This window comes from Artemia franciscana, chromosome 20, assembly GCF_032884065.1.
Source record: "Artemia franciscana chromosome 20, ASM3288406v1, whole genome shotgun sequence".
NCBI lineage: Eukaryota > Metazoa > Arthropoda > Branchiopoda > Anostraca > Artemiidae > Artemia > Artemia franciscana.
In genome coordinates, this window is record NC_088882.1 from 36,637,618 (window position 1) to 36,656,554 (window position 18,937).

At 34.0% G+C, this 18,937-nt stretch overlaps 1 protein-coding gene across 1 annotated transcript in view; it reads right to left on the reverse strand.

The window, feature by feature from the left end:
- Positions 1–11,179, reverse strand: part of LOC136040199 (protein argonaute-2-like) — a gene marked incomplete in the record, with an annotated part of 142,361 nt that extends 131,182 nt beyond the window's left edge. The window contains 2 exon segments of the mRNA XM_065724351.1: positions 390–499; positions 11,080–11,179. Of these exon segments, the coding sequence (XP_065580423.1) occupies positions 390–494 (105 nt within the window).
- Between the last annotated feature and the right edge of the window lie 7,758 nt (positions 11,180–18,937).

Below are 18,937 nucleotides of genomic sequence, written 5' to 3' on the forward strand. Positions count from 1 at the left end.
GCAAGTCAATGATCACATTCTTTTTTAAACTACTGTGATCGAGAAATAGGAGATACGGTGAAGATCTGTGTAGTTCAAAAGACATAAAAAATAGAGAGAAGATAAAGGGGGAAAAGGGGGAGATCCTTCCCCAGTAAAGGGCTACTCTTTAAAATGTTCTATTTAATTTTGTTTTGAGGTTTTGTAGAACTATTCAAAGATTATTGTATTTTTCCATCGAGATTAATAGCCCATGATGGTCAAGCTTCTCTTTTATAATACAAATAAAATAAAACAGGCTGCTTTAAACATTATGCAAAAATGAAATACGTTTGCAAACATTAGATTAAATTTTTCCAATCTAAGTTTTTAGTCAGCGAAATGAAGAACAAAACTAAAAAAATTCTTACCGAGGGTCTTTGATGTTGGCCTTGTCCTTGACCATCCCCAACACCATCTCTTTGATGTTGATCTTTCTGGGGAGTTTGTCCTCTACCTCGCCCTTTTCTAACCATAGTACCTAAAAGGAAATAAAACAAAAAGTATCTACTTACTTCAGGAACGAAGAACGATGTATTTACAATATATTAACAGTGTTACTACAAAGAACTATACAAGGTTTAAAAGAAAAAACAAAATTAGAAAAAACAGCATTTGTGTTAAATTGTTCTTAAAAGCAGACTTATCACTAGTCTCTAAAGATATTACAATTTGGACACATATGCGCGCAAACAGGGTTGTTGGGTGGAGTAGATTGGTACTTTTTGTCAAAATGACCCTCAATCCAACGCCTTTCCTCAGTTTTTTGAAATGAAAGTAAGGAGCAACATTAAAACTTAAAACGAACAGAAATTACTTAGTATATGAAAGGGGCTTTTCCTCCTCAACACCCCGCTCTTTACGCTAAAGTTTGACTCTTTCTCTTAACTCTACTTTTTAAAACAGTAAGAAACTTTAGCGTAAAGAGCGGGACTTGAGGAGGAAAAGCCCCTTTCATATACGGAGTAATTTCTGTTCGTTTTAACTTTTAATGTTGCTCCTTACTTTCATTAAAAAAAACTTATTTTTTTCTAATTAATTTCTGGACGTTTTTCAATTAATGCATGTTTTGATCTTGGCTCTCCGCACATAAATAATTAAAACAAAATTTGCATATTGATTAATTGCAATTATCGGGAGATTTTGAGGAAAAAGGAGTGAAGGAGGAGGCCTAGTTCCCCTCCAATTTTTTGATTACTTAAAAAGGCAAGTAGAACTTTTAATTTTTTACTAATGTTTTCATTGGTAAAAATTTTACGTTTACAAATTAACTTGTGTAACGCACTTCTATATTCGTATGTTTTATTGCGTATATGAGTGGGTTCAACCCTCGTCGATACCTCGCTCTTTACATTAAAGCTTAAATGTCTCAATTCCTTAAGAATGACCTGTGAATCACAAAGGCCATAGAATAAATAGTAGAAATTATTAAAAATACTTTAGCGTAAAGAGTGAGTTATAACAAGGAGGTAAACCCCCTCTTATGCGTAATAGTTTTGTTCGTTGTAAGTTTTAATGCTGCTCCTTGCTTTCAGTAGAAAAAACTTTTCATATTTATTTTTTCATTGTTTGTTCAAATAATAAAGGAAAATCCCGCGCCCCTTCATTGAAATTTTCTTCCCCCATGAAAGGTTCCTCCATGGAAATATCCTCCCACGTAACCCCTCCCCCATCATCTCTGCCCCCTAAACCAAAAAAATGGGGAGTAAGTCGTCTCTAAGGATATAGTTATTAGGTTTTTGACTATGGTAAAAAAATGGCTATCTCAGAATTTTGATCCGGTGACTTTTGAGAAAAATGAGCGTGGGAGGGGGCCTAGGTTCCCTCCAATTTTTTCGGTCACTTAAAAAGGGCACTAGAACTTTTCATTTCCGTTAGAATGAGCCCTCTCGCGACATTCTAGGACCACTCAGTCGATACGATCACCCCTGGGAAAAAACAAAAAACAAACAAATAAACACGCATCCGTGATCTGTCTTCTGGCAAAAAATGCTTTAGATAGGAGATTTTGATTTAGATTGGAGCTTGAAACTTCTACAAACAGGGGGTGTTTCCCCCTATTTTCTAAAATGAGGCAAATTTTCTCAGGCTCGTAACTTTCGATGGGTATAACTGATCTTGATGAAACTTATATATTCGAAATCAGCATTAAAATGCAATTCTTTTGATCTAATATTGGTATCAAAATTCTATTTTTTAGAGTTTTAGTTACTATTGAGCCGGGTCGCTCCTTACTACAGTTCGTTATAATTGCTATAATTAGCAATTATATTTACTATATTTACTATAATTATAATTACTATAGTTAGATCATAGCACATTGTTTCTACTTTTTTGACAAAATTGATCTTAAATTAGAAGTAGCCATTTTCATTTTTGGCCACAATTAACCGACAATTTTAAAAAAATTACAAATTTCTTTTCTTTGCTTTTTACTGATGGCCCGACAACAACGTCTTTCGGTACCAGATGTAGTTTTACCAGCTTCTGCTTTAGACTTGCTTATATCGTTACATCCTCTGTCAGTGTCCTTAAAATTACGGACATCCTTAGCTACTGCTCTCCTTCCACTAGGAGCTTTTAGATGAAGTTCAACAGCATCTTATGCAGGAATAAATAAAAAAAAACAAGTTTTTTGAAATGAAACTAAGGAGCGACATTAAAACTTAAAACGAACAGAAATTACTCCTTATATGAAAGGGGTTTTTCCTCCTCGACGCCCCGCTCTTTACGCTAAAGTTTTTTATTGTTTTAAAAAGTAGAGTTGCGAGAAAGAATCAAACTTTAGCGCAAGGAGCGGGGCGTCGAGGAGGAAAAACCCCTTTCATATAAGGAGTAATTTCTGTTCATTTTAAGTTTTAATGTCGCTCCTTAGTTTCATTTCAAAAAACTTGTTTTTTTTATTTAATTTCTGAAAGTTTTTGAATTAATGCATGTCTGATTTTGGCTCTCCGTACATAAATTATTAAAATGAAATTTGCATATTAATTCTTTTTTTGGCTAAATGGCTTTCTCTTAGTTTTGATCAGACGATTTTTGAGAAATAAGGGGGTGGGGAAGGAGGCCTAGTTGTCCTCCAATTTTTCGGTTACTTAAAAAGGCAACTAGATCTTTTAATTTTTAACGAACGTTTTTTATTAGTAAAAAAATACGCAACTTAAGAATTAACTTACGTAACAAACTTTTATATTCTTATATTTTTGATTATATATATGAGGGGGTTGGTCCCCTCGTTAATACCTCGCTCTTCACACTAAATCTTGTTTTGTCCCAATTCTTTAAGAATGACCCCTGAATCAGAAAGGCCGTAGAATAAATAGTTAAAATTACTTAAAAAATTTTTAGCATAAAGAGTGAAGTATTTATCTCCTCCTATGCGTAATAATCTCTGTTCGTTTTAAGTTTTGATGCTTCTCGTTACTTTCAATTGAAAAAACTGTTTCATGTTTATATTTTCATTGTTTGGTTTTTTATAGTAATGCTAGAAAGTCCTGCGCCCTTTTGATTGAATTTCTCGTCCCAAATGAAATATTCCTCCAAAAAAAGATCCTCCCATATAGCGCCCTCCCCTGAACCCCACACCCAAACCAAAAAAATCCCCCTGATAACGTCGGTACACTTCCCAGTAACCATTACTGTATGTAAACATTGGCCAAAGTTTGTAACTTGCAGCCCCTCTCCCGGGGACTGTGGGGGGTAAGTCATCCCCAAAGACATAGTTATTATGGTTTTAGACTATGCGGAACAAAATGGCTATCTCAAAATTTTGATCCGTTGACTTTCGTAAAAAAATGAGCGTGGGAGGGGGCCTAGGTGCCCTCCAATTTTTTTGGTCACTTAAAAAGGGCACTAGAACTTTTCATTTTCGTTAGAATGAGCCCTCTTGCGACATTCTAGGATTACTTGGTCGATACGATGACCCCTGGGGGAAAAAAAAACAAACAAAAAAACAAATAAACACGCACCCGTGATTTGTCTTCTGGCAAAAAAACGAAATTCCACATTTTTGTAGATTGGACCTTGAAATTTTTTCTATAGGGTTTTTTGATACGCTGAATCCGATGGTGTGATTTTCGTTAAGATCCTATGACTTTTAGGGGGTGTTACCCCCTATTTTCTAAAATAAGGCAAATTTTCTCAGGCTCGTAACTTCTGATGACAAAGACTAAATTTGATGAAACTTATATATTTAAAATCAGCATAAAAATCTGATTCTTTTGATATATCTTTTAGCATTGAAATTCCGTTTTTTAGAGTTTCGTTTACTATTGAGCCGGGTCGCTCCTTACTACAGTTCGTTACCACGAACTGTTTGAAAGGTTCTTTGTTAACGTCCTTATAGCTTTTGCCTTAGCTTAAATTTTATCGTTATACAATGCATATCCCAAAACGTTGTTTTCTTTTAACAATTTAAGATTCTTTATTAACGTCCCAATACACTCCAATGTCTTTTTTTATCCAGTGAGTCTTCAGTTTGGAAATACTGAGTGAAATAGCTGAAGTTTTATAAGTTTTAAGTTTTGTGAAGTTTTTATGAAGTTTGAAGTTTTATTTTATAGCATTTTTACATCGTGCGCGAGAGATTATTTACTTCAATCTGCCTTTTCTCGTTCAATTATTACAAATTAAATAAACAAAAGTTTTTTTTTAACTGACAGTAAGGAGCGACATTAAAACTTAAAAAGAGCAGAAATTACTCCGTGTATGAAAGGGGCTCTTCCCTTCTCAGCGCCCCGCTCTTCACGCTAAAGTTTGACTCTTTCTCTTAATTCTACTTTATAAAACAGTAAAAAACTTTAACGTAAAGATCAGGGCATTTAGAAGGGAACAGCCCCTTTAATACATGGAGTAATTTCTGTTCGTTTTTAAGTTTTAATGTTGCTCCTTACTTTCAGTTAAAAAACCTTGTTTTTTATTTAATTTCTGAACGTTTTTGAATTAATGCATGTTTGATTTTGGCTCTCCGCACGTGAATAATTAAAACGAAATTTGCATATTAATTTTTTTTTTTTTGGCTAAATGGCTTCTTCATAGTTTTGATCGGATAATTTTTAAAAAAGGGGGGGATGCTCTCCAATTTTTTGGTTACTTATAAAGGCAACTAGATTTTTTAATTTTTAACGAACGCTTTTATTAGTAAAAAATATACGTCACTTACAAACTAACTTACGTAATGTACTTCTATATTCGTATATTTTTGTTACGTATATGAGGGGTTGTGCCCCCTCATTAATACCTCACTCTTTACACTAAAGGTTAAATTTTGTCCCAGTTCTTTAAGAATGATCCCTGAATCAATAAGGCCGTAGAATAAATAGTTCAAATTACTAGGAATACTTTAGCGTAAAGAGCGAGATATTTAGGAGGAGATGAAATTCTCATATGCGTAATAATCTCTGTCCGTTTTAATTTTTAATGTTTTTTCTTACTTTCAGTTGAAAAAACTTTTTCATATTTATTTTTTCATTGTTTTCTTAAATAATGCTAGAAAATCCAGCACCCCCTTCATGGAATTTTCTTCTCTGGAGAAAAATTCCTCCAAGGAGAGATTTTTCCATGTAACCCCCTTCCCTCAGAACCACCTCCCCCCACAAACCAAAAAAATCCCATTGAAAACGTCTGTACATTTCCCAATAACCATTACTGTATGTAAGCACTGGTCAAAGTTTGTAACTTGCAGCTGCTCCCCCGGGGACTGTAGGGGAGTAAGTCATCTCCAAAGACATATTCATAATTTTTGACTATTTTGAACAAAATAGCTATCTGAAAAATTTTATCCATTGACTTTGGGGAAAAAATGAGCGTTGGAGGGGGTCTAGGTGCCCTCCAATCTTTTTGTCACTTAAAAAGGGCACTGGAACTCTTAGTATCCGTTAGAATGAGCCCTCCTAAGACATCATAGAACCACTTGGTCGATACGATCACTCCTAGGAAAAAAAAAGGAACAAACAAATAAACACGCACCTGTGATCGGTCTTCTCGGAAAAAAAAAATACGAAGTTCCACATTTTTGTAGATTGGGGCTTGAAACTTCTAGAGTAGGATTCTCCAATCCGCTGAATGCGATAGTGTGATTTTTATTAAGACTCTATGACTTTTAGTGTGTGTTTCTCCCTATTTTCCAAAATAAAGCAAATTTTCTCAGGCTCGTAACTTTTGATGAGTAAGACTAAATTTGATGAAAATCATATATTTTAAATCAACGCAAAAATCAAATTCTTTTGATGTATATATTAGTATCAAAATTCCGTTTTTTAAAGGTTCGTTTACTATTGAGCCGGGTCGCTCCTTACTTACAGTTCGTTACCACAAAGTATTTAATACTAGCACTTCATGTGCGTCTATAGTCATCCAGTGAACAGTGAGATGAGATGGATGAAGTCCCAACTATCGTAATGTTATTTCTTCATATTTTTATGAGTAATCAAAGTAATTATTGAATCCTTATACATTTATGATTGTCAAAAGAACGTATTTGTAGTATTTCAAGAATGATTAAGGGTATTAAGTTAGAACTTTTAGGATATCCGTGTATCCGCTATTCATAAAGTCGCTATCCGAGTAAAAATCCATCTAAATTTCCAAGCTGAATTTGCTTGGACTCACAGCCAAACAAGTAACCTTAGCCTAATAGGGTAGCCTGCTTAGAGTCTCAGGCAGACTACTTTGTTAAAGGATTGACAGGTGACCGAAAAGTTCCCTGGACTCGGAGGCGAACGCGGAGACCTATAGTTTTCCATATGTTTCGGTAAACGGCATTGGCAAACGTCGAGAGTAGCCATGAATCTCAAATTGGACAAACACTTGTGTGTTTGCTTTAGAAAGGAACATCCACCTAAGGTCTCCGGTAGTTGACCTACCGGAGACCTTACCTCTACTCGGTAGGTTGACCGGAAAAGAACAACTATTTAGAATTAACAAATGACCGTTTAGTTGCCTGGAATTGCAGGCAAACAAGCGTCCAGTCCAAAGCATAAAAGAGCTTGCCCGCCTACCTAGACTGTAAAGTATCTCCATTGAAAACAGTTTAGGGAAAGTCTTGGTCAAACCGTCAGTCTTTCTCTTGGATTCTTTATTTTCTAAAATAAAATTTCTAATATTTCCTCGCTTGTTTTGTTGAACAATATTCATCTGTCAAGCGTACGTAAAATTCATGGTTGAAAAACAAGGTAGTACTGCTAATAATACTACAACAACAACTACTACTACTACCTGGCACGTACGCAGGGGGGATCCTTCTGCCCCCCCCCCCGAAATTTTGTGAAATGTTTAATTTCCCCATGGTTTCTTGGGATTTCTGGCAAAAGTAGGATATTTATTAGGAATTTAGATAAATGCGTGAAGCCTTTTTTGGTGGATTTTAAAGCATGCAATTACCCGGTCAAGTCACTACCTAATTATTAACCCATTTTCTGTCGAACTTTTTACCCTCTATGAAGTAATTAGCAATTGTACTGTTATTTTTTTTTGTAAAGAGAGTTTGCTTTCCACAGCAAAATAGAATTATCCTTGGTATTAGGGCATTTATCCCCCCTTTTCAGGATAAAGTACAGCTTTTAATGGATCAATTTTGGAAACTATCATTCTTCATTGAAATCTACGTTTTTGCAATACAAGAACTACCCTTCACAGCACCCATATTGCACTGTTAACCCTAAAATTTCCCTTTCAATGGGATATAATAGATTAATCACCGGTTCTAAATCGCTAGGAACATAACCTGAGCCTAAAACGTCCTTTTGAGGCTTTAGTCTTCTTCCCCCCATCCGCTACAATACTACAGATTAAAGTTTATCTGTATCTTCCAATATACGTGCTTTTTGCATTACTAAATAAAAAAATGCTACTTTATATCTGCTGTTTCGAAGATTTTTGCCCCTCCCCCCCAAAAAATTATGCGTACGTGCTTGACTACTACTATTGCTTCTAGTAACAATTCACTATGGTACCAAGCTGCCTGAGTCTCACACAGCCAATTTTTTCAAAGATTCCAACTTTGCCTCCTCCCAAGGTCTTTTAATTTCCTTTGAATCCTTCTTTACAACCCCTTTCCACACCATTTTGGGGTAACAAGCTATTTACTTGGCCCCAAGTGCTCTTCGGCAATGGATTTCTCCAAAGCGTGTCATAGCCATCTCACATTGCTCTATTACAGGCCTAGAGAGTCAGGTGGAGCCACATTTTTGCATACCTTACTGTGTTGATATTGCCACTGTTACTACTAACAAGTCACTGCAGTACCTAGCTTCCTCGGGACACCACAATGCATTAAATTTGTCATCCATCCCAAGCTATTTAAAGTCCTCTCTACACCATCCCAAGTCGTTCCAATTTTCCTTCGTACGACTGTTCCCACCCGATTTGGAGATGACTTGCTTTTCGTTTTGTCTTAAATATAAGGCCAAAAATGACAATCTTTGGCGATATGTCATCCTCCATCCGACTAAAACTGGAACAAGTTAGTGGTTCTTGAAACTACTCATATTATTTCCTTGCCATTTGAACGTGAATAAGAAAAGCAGGCCAGGTCTATGAGGCTTACCAACTCGGAGGGGCTTGCGAAAACAGAATGATTAGCAATTCAAAAATAATGTAAAAATTCAGTTTTGGACAAGGTTCAGCGCATCCAATGGGCGAGGGGATTTTTCCCTTCAAGGATTATTTTCGTCCCTCCCCCTTATGCTTCAAAAACAATTTTAAATATTTTGATTGAGAAAAATGTATATTTGCCATTTCAATAAAAAAAAAGAAGTATCAGAAGTTCTCTTCTAGATATTGAAAAATATATTGTAGAAACAGTACAATGTTCCAAAAATGGAACCGTGTTAAGGTGAAACTTTTATAGAATGTTAGGGGGATGTCGGACGAAATGAAAATATACTGTTTTTATGCAGGATTCCAAAAGAGTTTATCAATACTATCCAGGAAAGGGCTTTGGTTATTAAGTTGGAGCCTTAGGTGCATGTCGAGGGAAATCTTTAACTAACCTAAAAACACTAGAACAACTACTACAACAAATACTACTATCACTACTACCATTGCTACTACGATTACTATTACTACTATTACTGCTACTAACGCTACAACTACTACTACTACTACTACTATTACTACTACTACTACTACTACCACTAATACTACTACTAACTAGCTACTACTACTAAGAAGCATACTACTTCTTTGGTGCTTAACTGAAAACGAATGATGTTACAAATATTTTCTTTTCCAGTTATTGCAGCATTGAAAATGAAAATAAAATTATATTGAAATTAAATATTGAACAGATGATCTCTTAACAATTAATATCATCACAATCAAATATTCAGTTTGATTTTATTTGTACTTTCCAAGACTATTCAAAACACATATAATTTTCAGTAAAGCGCCGAAGACACTGCAAACTTTAGACTTTAACAGTGAGAGAAGGAGACAATACCCAACCACTTGTTTCTTAGTGATTTTTGTTCGTTTCAAGCTTGATTCTAAGATTTCTCAGTTTAAGATTTGTTTATTCATTTATATTAGTATTTTTTGTATGTTTGTTTGCTATGATTTCTTATTTAATTTCTGTTCGTTTTGGGTTTAATTTATGCTTCAAAAGCCAATTTTTTTTTTAGCTTGGTTTGCATATTCAAATTAAGCTTTCCTCGGTTTAAGATTTATTTATTCATTTATATTAGTACCTGTTGTATGTTTTCTCGCAATGATTATTCATTTAATTTCTATTCATTTTGGGTTTCATTTATTCTTTAGTAAATAATTAATTCCTTTTTAATTAATTAATTAAGTAATTGTAAGTAATTAATTAATTAATTTTAATCATTTATTAATTCCTGGTTGTTATGATTTGAGTTATTTTAGGTTTCTCTTTCTTTTGATCTTAAGTTTAATTTTGTCTTTACTTTTCTTTGAAAGTCTTCTTTTTCGGATTTTTTTTTAATTTATTTACAGAGAAAGGATAACTTAAAGAGATATTTTAATTTAACGAGGATAGTAAAATTCGAGGAATCACCCATTTTCCGCACCTGGTTTACTTCTTAGTGCGTCACTTGTGCCACACAGTTTTGCCACCATGTAAGCATACCATCATGTGAGAATAAAAAAGATGTATAGAAATACACATAGTGAAGATATACAGACGTATTCTGCAAGATCTTGCAGATCAGAGGTTAATATTTTCAAATAAATTCTACAAAGACCACGAGCCCACAGTAGCGTTAAAATATTTGCGCTAATTAAAATTAATTGTTTTAATGGTAAGATAGTTTTAAGGAGTAAGATATTAAGTTTGAAAAAAGAAAGTGTTGCAACATATTTATAAGAGAGATATTATAAATTAAAACATAAAAACATAACACATTAAAACACAAAAAAATGACTTTACAAAACTACATTATAAAGAAAAGATCAGTTATTACAAAGATATTATTAATATTTCTCCAAGAAAATGATTTTCAGGGTTAGAGGTAGTCATGCCAACCTCATTACTGGTCATAATTAGATGATGATGATTAAAAGGTGACCTATAACTAATGGATCTGTACGAGTCGTTTTGCAACACTTAGAGTTTTTGAATTTTTGAAAATTCAATCCGAAGATTGTATTTTAACTAACACGCTGCTGTGTCATCATTAAGCTGATTTTTGATCATTAAGCTGATTGATCATTAAGCTGATTGATCATTAAGCTGATGTGTCATCATTAATAGTTGATTTTTAAAATCCGGAGTCTTAGAATACAAGATATGAACAAGTCTGATGATTACAAGGCATTGAACATATCGAAATATTGCTCAGTTTAAGAATTTCCGTGTGACATACCATAGATAAAGGCGAGCTAAAGTTATGGCTGAGCATTGTCTCTCTCCCCCAGTAGATAAATCCTAAAAATAGAGTTTACAGCTATAGTATGATGAACCCCTTAAGAAAACTGGATGTGCTCGAGAAGTTCATAACTGCAGAAACTAGTAGAAGAAATCGTCGTTATTGATGGAGTTACGAATACATGAAAAAAAAATATTAATAAACCAATAGAAAAACAAGTTAAAAGAAATCGCCTCACAGTATATAAATTGATAAGTTCCTGCTTCCAGATACGCTTACTAAACTGAAAATTCTTTAAAGCACTAATCATTAACCAGTCTTATCAAAGTCAAGCCTTATCATGTTCTGACAAAGAATAAACAAAAAAGAGCAAAAAAACAAAAACACTTTAATCTGATGTTGAAAATAGAAATGACGTTATTCACCGTAGCTAGTGTTATCAATATAGTCACATTGCAATTAGTATCTTTTAAACATTGTACTATATATATATATATATATATATATATATATATATATATATATATATATATATATATATATATATATGACGAACCCCACACTGCCTTTCCATAATACAAATACAGAAGAGAGAAACGAGGACTTCTTTTTTCTCAAGACAGTGAACGAGCAAAGCCTATTCGAATATTTCGGCCCTATATCTAAGGGCCGTCTTCAGCAAAGAAAATAATAAGCAATAATACACTTACAATAAAAGTTCTCGGTTAAAAATCCATTTTTTAAAATAGCCTAGGCATCATTACTTCTTAACGAAAAGTTCTTACTTCTCATCATTTTCGTGTTGAACAGTCTTGGAAAAACTATTAAAATTAAATGGAATATATGATATATATTTACATTAGTTGCTGAAGGCTCGCCAGTTCAAAATTTAGTTTTAATTTAATTTTAATTTTATGTTCAATTTTGTAGTAAGTACGAAAAAAAATATTTGTGATATAATTCGTTTTCAGTAGAGCGATAACGACGCAGTCAGCTTTAGACTTTTTACGGTGGGAGAAGGACGTACCCATACGCTCTTAATAAATAAGTATAATAATAAGTACCCAAATAAGTACCCATGCTCTTATTTGTAGTAATCTTTCTTTGTTTCAAGCTTGATTTGCACATTCAGTTCAATTTTCACTCGTTTTAAGATGTACCCACTACTCACACTACCTACAACATCACTACTACCTACTAACTCACAGTTGGTAGTAGTAGTAGTAGTAGTAGTAGTAGTAGCATTAGTAGTAGTAGTAGTAGTAGTAGCAGTATCAGTAGTAGCAGTAGTAGTATGTTTGTTTGTTATGATTATTTATTTAATCTCTGTTCGTTTTGGGTTCCATTTATTTTACAAAAGCAAAATATTTATGTTCGGTTAAGCTTGATTTGCATATTCTAATTAAGCTTTACTCGTTTTAAGATTTATTTATTCCTTTATATTAGTACATGTTGTATATTTTTTTGCTAAGATGGTTTACTTAAGATCTGTTTGTTTTGGGTTGCATTTATTCTTTAACAGGGATTCCTGGTCATTTTGAGATTGAGTTATTGTAGTTTCCTATTTTCTCTGATTTTAAGTTTAATATGGCCTTTACTTTTCTTTAAAATACTTCTTTTTCGGAAAGTTTTTTTAAACTTTTGTTCGTTTTTGATTTCCAAATTTTCAAGTTTTTCAAAATTCCCTGTTTCAAAATATATTTTTATTCCAAAATAAACTCTGAAACAAAACTATACGTGGCTGGACATAGTCCTGACAAGAACTAATCAAATTAAACTTAGTGTTTGACATAAAATGCAATTAATTTCTTAAGGCTCACCAGGTCAAGATTTTATTTCACCGCATGTTTCATTTTATTTTAAATGTTGTAACAAGTACAGAAGAACATATTTGTAATGCTAATGCTTTTAGTGTCTTGAAAAATCTAGAGCTAATAAAATTAAACTGAATTCCAAGGATTTTTGGAATAAAAAACAAAAGTTTGGAACAAAAAGTTTTGTTTGTTTGGTGCCCATGGAGGAAGGGTCAGGAGTCAGCTCCAAGGAATTTTTGCAATTAATTCTTGTTAATTGATATTTTTGGGAAGAGAGGGGAGATGTCTAGGGGGTGTGCCACGGAGAGAGGGCCAGGGGTCAGCACCCATTGTATTTGTAATACAATGTCATTAATAGTTTTTTGGGGGAGGGGTGATGGGCCAAAGAGGTCCAGCAAGGGGTTAGCTTTCGTGATTTTTGGGATAAAATATTGTTAATAGGCTGTTTTGTTGGATGAGGGGGTTGAGCTATCGAGGGACTGCCAGGGGTAAGATCCCATGATTATTAATATAAAATACAGTTAATAAGTTGTTTTTTGGGGGAAGGGGCCGGGATATGAAGGGAGGTCAGGGGTCAGCTTCCATGATTTATTGAATAAAATATTATTATAAGTTTTTTTGGGGGGAGGGATTAAGAGATGGCTAGGGTTCATTTCCCATTGATTTAAGGATAAACTGTCATCAGTAAGCTTCTTGGGGGAGGGGGTTCAGGTCATGGAAGAAAGGTCAGGGGTTACCTCCCATGATGTTTAAATTAAATATTTAACTTTTTTTGGGGGGGGGATTCAGGCCACGGAAGGAGGGCCAGGGGTCGTTAAAATAGTAACAGTGGCAATCACAAGTACTGACAATAAGTAGTCAAAGCTGCAAGCTGTCGAAGTCACCATTAGTTGCAGCTTTAATTAGTTGCAGTCACAAGCTCACAGTTACAACTCTAAGTAGCTGCTGTTGCAGGTAGTCAAAACTGTCAGTAATTGTAGCTGTAAATAGTCGTAGTCTAAAGTAGTCTCTGTCATAGTTATAAGAAGCCGCAGTCGAAAATAGTCAGAGTCTTAAGTATTCGTAATTTCAAAAAGTAGCAAACACAGTTTCAAATAGTCGGAGTCACAAGTAGTCATAGACACAGTCATATTTAGTCAAAATCACGGTGAGGTAGCTGAGGTCATAAGCAGTCACAGATACAGTCGTAAGTAGTCAAACTCACAGTCGTAAGTAGTCTTAACCGCATGTAGTCGCAGTCGCAATCACCAATAGCTGCAGTCTCATTCACATGTACTTGCCTTCATAGACAAAATTAGTCACAGACAGATTTAGCAAATAGTTACGGTCATAGAGTAGTCTCAGACCCGGTTGCAAGTACTCAATAGCCCAGTTGCAATTAGCCACAGTTGTAAGCACTCCCAGTACAAAGCAGTCGTGGTTATTGTCACAGGAGTAGTAGCACTAGCTGTAATTGTAGTAGTAGTAGTAGTAGTAGTAGTAGTAGTAGTATTAGTAGTAGTAGTAGTAGCAGTAGTAGTAGTAGTAGTAGTAGTAGTAGTAGTAGTAGTAGTAGTAGTAGTAGTAGTAGTAGTAGTAGTAGTAGTAGTAGTAGCAGTAGTAGTAGTAGTAGTAGTAGTAGTAGTAGTAGTAGTAGTAGTAGTAGCAGTAGCAGTAGTAGTAGTACTAGTAATAGTAGCATTAGTAGCAGTAGTAGTAGTAGTAGTAGTAGCAGTATTAGTAATAGTAGTAGTAGTAGTAGTAGTAGTAGTAGTAGTAGTAGTAGTAGTAGTAGTAGTAGTAGTAGTAGTAGTAGTAGTAGTAGTAGTAGTAGTAGTAGTAATAGTAGTAGAAGTAGTAGTAGTAGTAGAAGAAGTAGTAGTAGCAGTATTAATAGCAGTAATAGTAGTAATAGTAGTAGTAGTAGCAATGGTAGTAATGATAGTAGTATTTGTTGTAGTAGTTGTTCTAGTGTCTTTAGGTTATTTAAAGATTTCCCTCGACATGCACTTAAGGCTTCAACTTAATAACCAAAGCCCTTTCATGGATGGTATTGATAAACTCTTTTGGAATCCTACATTAAAATGGTATATTTTAATTTTGTTGAACATCCCCTTAACAATCTATAGAAGTTTCAACTTAACACGGTTCCATTTTTGGAAACATTGTACTGTTTCTACAATATCTAGAAGAGAGCTTCTGATATTTCTTTTTTATGGAAATGATAAATATACGTTTTTCTCAATTAAAATATTTAAAATTGTTTAAATATTTTAAACAATCCCTCGCCCATTGGATGCGCTGAACCTTGTCCAAAACTGAATTTTTTCCTTATTTTTGAATTGCTAATCATTCTGTTTTCGCAAGCCCTTCCGAGTTGGTAAACCTCATAGACCTGGCCTGCTTTTTCTATTCACGAGCTTTACCCTAGTCAGTTCTACTAGTAAGAAATTCAAAATGTAGTCAGCATTTTTGACTGCTCCTTGAAGTTAACGTCCCATTTCAAGTGGAAAATTCAAATGGCAAGGAAATAATATGAGTAGTTTGAAGAGCCACTAACTTGTTCCAGTTTTAGTCGGATGGGAGGATGACATATTGTCAAAGATTGTCACCTGGCAAATGCAATAAAGTGATTAGTGATATGCACGAGAATAGCACTGCAACAGTTAAGCTAGGAAACAAGGTTAGCAGCTGATTTTGTACTAAATCATGAGTTAAGTGGGGTTGTGTTCTATACCCTGTTATATGGAAAATTTGATGGATATTTTCTTAAGGAGCATAGAAAAGATAATGGGAGACCACGGAATCAAATGGAGAGGAAAAACTCTCCTGGACTTAGATTATGCTGATGCAGCAGTGAAGACTCGGTGTGTTTTTTCGACAGTTAAAATGTTTGGAAGAATAGGAAGATAGGTATGCAAACCAAAATTCTAACATTAGAGGCTACAGTGATGCCAGTGGTGAAAAATTGTTCTGAAGCATAGGTGCCTCGAAAAGCAGATGGAGATTTTTTTGGTGTTTTCCAGGGACATTGCCAATGGAGTTTTCTGGTTGTATTTACGGTGCTGACCGTATTTCAAACAGAAGGCTTTACGAAAGATATGGTTCAATTCTGCTATCTCAGGCTATAATGAAAGAAAGGTTGAGATGGCTAGGGCATTTTGTGCGGGTGAAGGGTGATGATTACAGAAAATTTTCTTTTTCGGTCCACTGTCTAGGACTGAAGGACAAGGAGGTCATCCTCGTCTGGCGTGGGAGAACGTAATGAAAAAAGAGTTAAAGGACATAGGAACTTCCTGGAAGGTTGTAAAAAGGGGGGCTTTTAATAGATTTGGATGGAGGAGGATCGGACGTAGCTATGTTGGCCTCTGGTGGCTTGGTGTTGCGGTTAGTTGTAATAGTAGTAGTAGTAGCATAAGAAAAGTGATAAGAGCTAGTGTGGTAATTATCGAGGCATTAGTCTGGTCTCTGTAGGTAGAAAATTTGTATGCAATATGATACGTTTTAGACTGAAAAATGCTATAGGCAAAGTTATAAGAGAAGAACAATAGGCCTGAGGTCTTAGAAAAGGTAGCAGACAGTTCAATCAAATTTCCACTCTTAGGTTCATAATTGTAAAGCGCCTGAGTTATCAAACACCTTTAGTCCTCAGTTTTCAGCAAGGAAGTGCAATGGGGGGTTGGGGGCTAACCATCCTGTGCTTTAGCATACGCTTCCTGCTTGCCTTCCCCAGATTTACCCAGGTACCCATTTAGAGCTGTGTCGACTCCGGCTGAACTTACAGAGTCATGCCACTGACCTCCGTCCAAAACTAAATAACTGGTCACAACTGGGATTGAAACCGTGCCCATTGGACACAGAATTCCCATGTCAGCGCACCAACCACTCAGCCAGGATGGCTTTTAGGCAATATAGGCAATTCTGAATCCCTGTGAAATCCTGAATCTCTGTGTCCCTGTGAAAATAATGATTTAGTTATAGACTTTTGTATTCTAACTTCAGATGGTTCTTTCATGCATACAAAACTTTATATTAAAACCTTTATATAAAATATTTAAGTTACTATCGGCTAGAGTACGTTCTTTATTTTAAACTAGTTGTTGGTGTGGATTTTCAATAGTTTTTCTTTTTTAGTTTTTTCTTTTCTTATTTTTTCTTTTTTAGTTTTTCATTTTTTAGTTTCTTCTTTGTATTAATTTGTTTTCTTTTTTAGTTTTTTCTTCTTTTTTTAGTTTTTTTCTTTTTTAGTTTTTTTCTTTTTTAGTTTTTTTCTTTTTTAGTTTTTTTCTTTTTCTTTTTTAGTTTTGTAGCTTTTTTATTTTTTTAGGTTTTTTTCTTTTTTGTTTTTTATACGTCATATACGGACAAACAAACACACATATGCGGACAAACACAAAACATGGACAAACTTACAACTTATTTTTATATATATAGACATGTATTGTCAAGAGTTTGTTCTTTATCGTAACTTTTGAATGAACTATTAAACTGCTCTCAATGATGTACCGCTCTCTAAAGCGAGACATAAGATGAAAGTGGAAACTGAAAAAGAAAAGAAAACAAAAAAAAGAAGAAAAAAAGATAGTTGATGGATTTTACTGGGTAATTACAAATTGTGCTAATGCTGATATCCCTTTCCCCTGGTCAAAGATTAACATTCTGCGAGGCTGGCTCTTCTTGACCAAAACAACTCTTCTGTCTTAAGATGGCTCGTTCCTTAATATAGAGCTTTAGTATAAAACTTTTATATAAAATATTTAAGTTACTATCGGCTAGAGTACGTTCTTTATTTTAAAATTATTTTTTTATTCTATTTTTATCTCTTATTTTATTTTCTTACTTTTTTTCTTTTTTTGTTTTTCATTTTTTTAGTTTCTTCTTTTTATTAATTTGTTTTCTTTTTTAATTTTTTCTTCTTTTTTTAGTTTTTTTCTTTTTTAGTTTTTTCTTTTTTAGTTTTTTCTTTTTTTTTTAGTTTTTATTTTTTTTTAGTTTTGTAGCTTTTTTATTTTTTTAGCGTTTTTTTTTCTTTTTTGTTTTTTATACGTCATATACGGACAAACAAACACACATATGCGGACAAACACAAAACATGAACAAACTTACAACTTATTTTTATATATATAGACATGTATTGTCAAGAGTTTGTTCTTTATTGTAACTTTTGAATGAACTATTAAACTGCTCTCAATGATGTACCGCTCTCTAAAGCAAGACAGAAGATGAAAGTGGAAACTGAAAAAGAAAACAAAACAAAAAAAAAGAAGAAAAAAAGATAGTTGTTGGAATTTACTGGGTAATTACAAATTGTGCTGATGCTGATATCCCTTTCCCCTGGTCAAAGATGACCATTCTGCGAGGCTGGCTCTTCTTGACCAAGACAACTCTTCTGTCTTAAGATGGCTCGTTCCTTAATATAGAGCTTTAGTAAAAAACTTTTATATAAAATATTTAAGTTAATATCGACTAGAGTTCGATCTTTATTATGAATGTATAGTCAAGAGTTCGTTCGTTATCGTAATTAAATAAAAAAAATTAAGTTTTTTTAACTGAAAGTAAGGAGCGACATTAAAACTTAAAACGAACAGAAATTACTCCGTATATGAAAGGGGCTGTTCTCTCCTCAATGCCCCACACTTTAAGCTAAAGTTTGACTCTTTCTCTCAACTCTACTTTTTAAAACAGTGTCTCTGTGTCCCTGTGAAAATAATGATTTAGTTGTAATTATATTTTCTTAGTTCCAAAAGCACATAGATATGACAAATTCCTGATGATATGATGAAATAAGCTGCTACAGTGCAATAGAAAACGCATTTTTTCGTAAAAATTATTTTGTTTTAAAAATAACCTTTTTACATACAATTTTTTTTTAACCCCATCAATTTCTTAAAATGAGCCAATAACCAGCTCTCCACAATGTTCCAGTGCCCCGCTATCTGAGGAAAAGAAGAAAAAAATAAAATAAAAAGATGCTGTATGTGTAGAATGTCGTAGTTGCAGTTGCTTGTCTTGATTTTAAAGCCTGTTTTTAAGAAATTTAACTTCCCTCGCTTTTCGATCTAAAATACGGTAAGTTTTCTATATAGGGGTTTTAGATAAGGTGGCTCTATAAGTGTACTTTGTTTTTTGATCTGATTCTAGTCTTAGGAGCTATGGGCTGTTTCATTTTTTACTATGGGAAGTGGTCCTCTCTTAATAGGTTACTAGCTACAATTTCAACCCAAATAGCGCTATTGCGCTGTCCATGATTTGATTATTGAAGCAAGTCCGATTTTTAACACAGATTTTCTATTATGTTTCAAA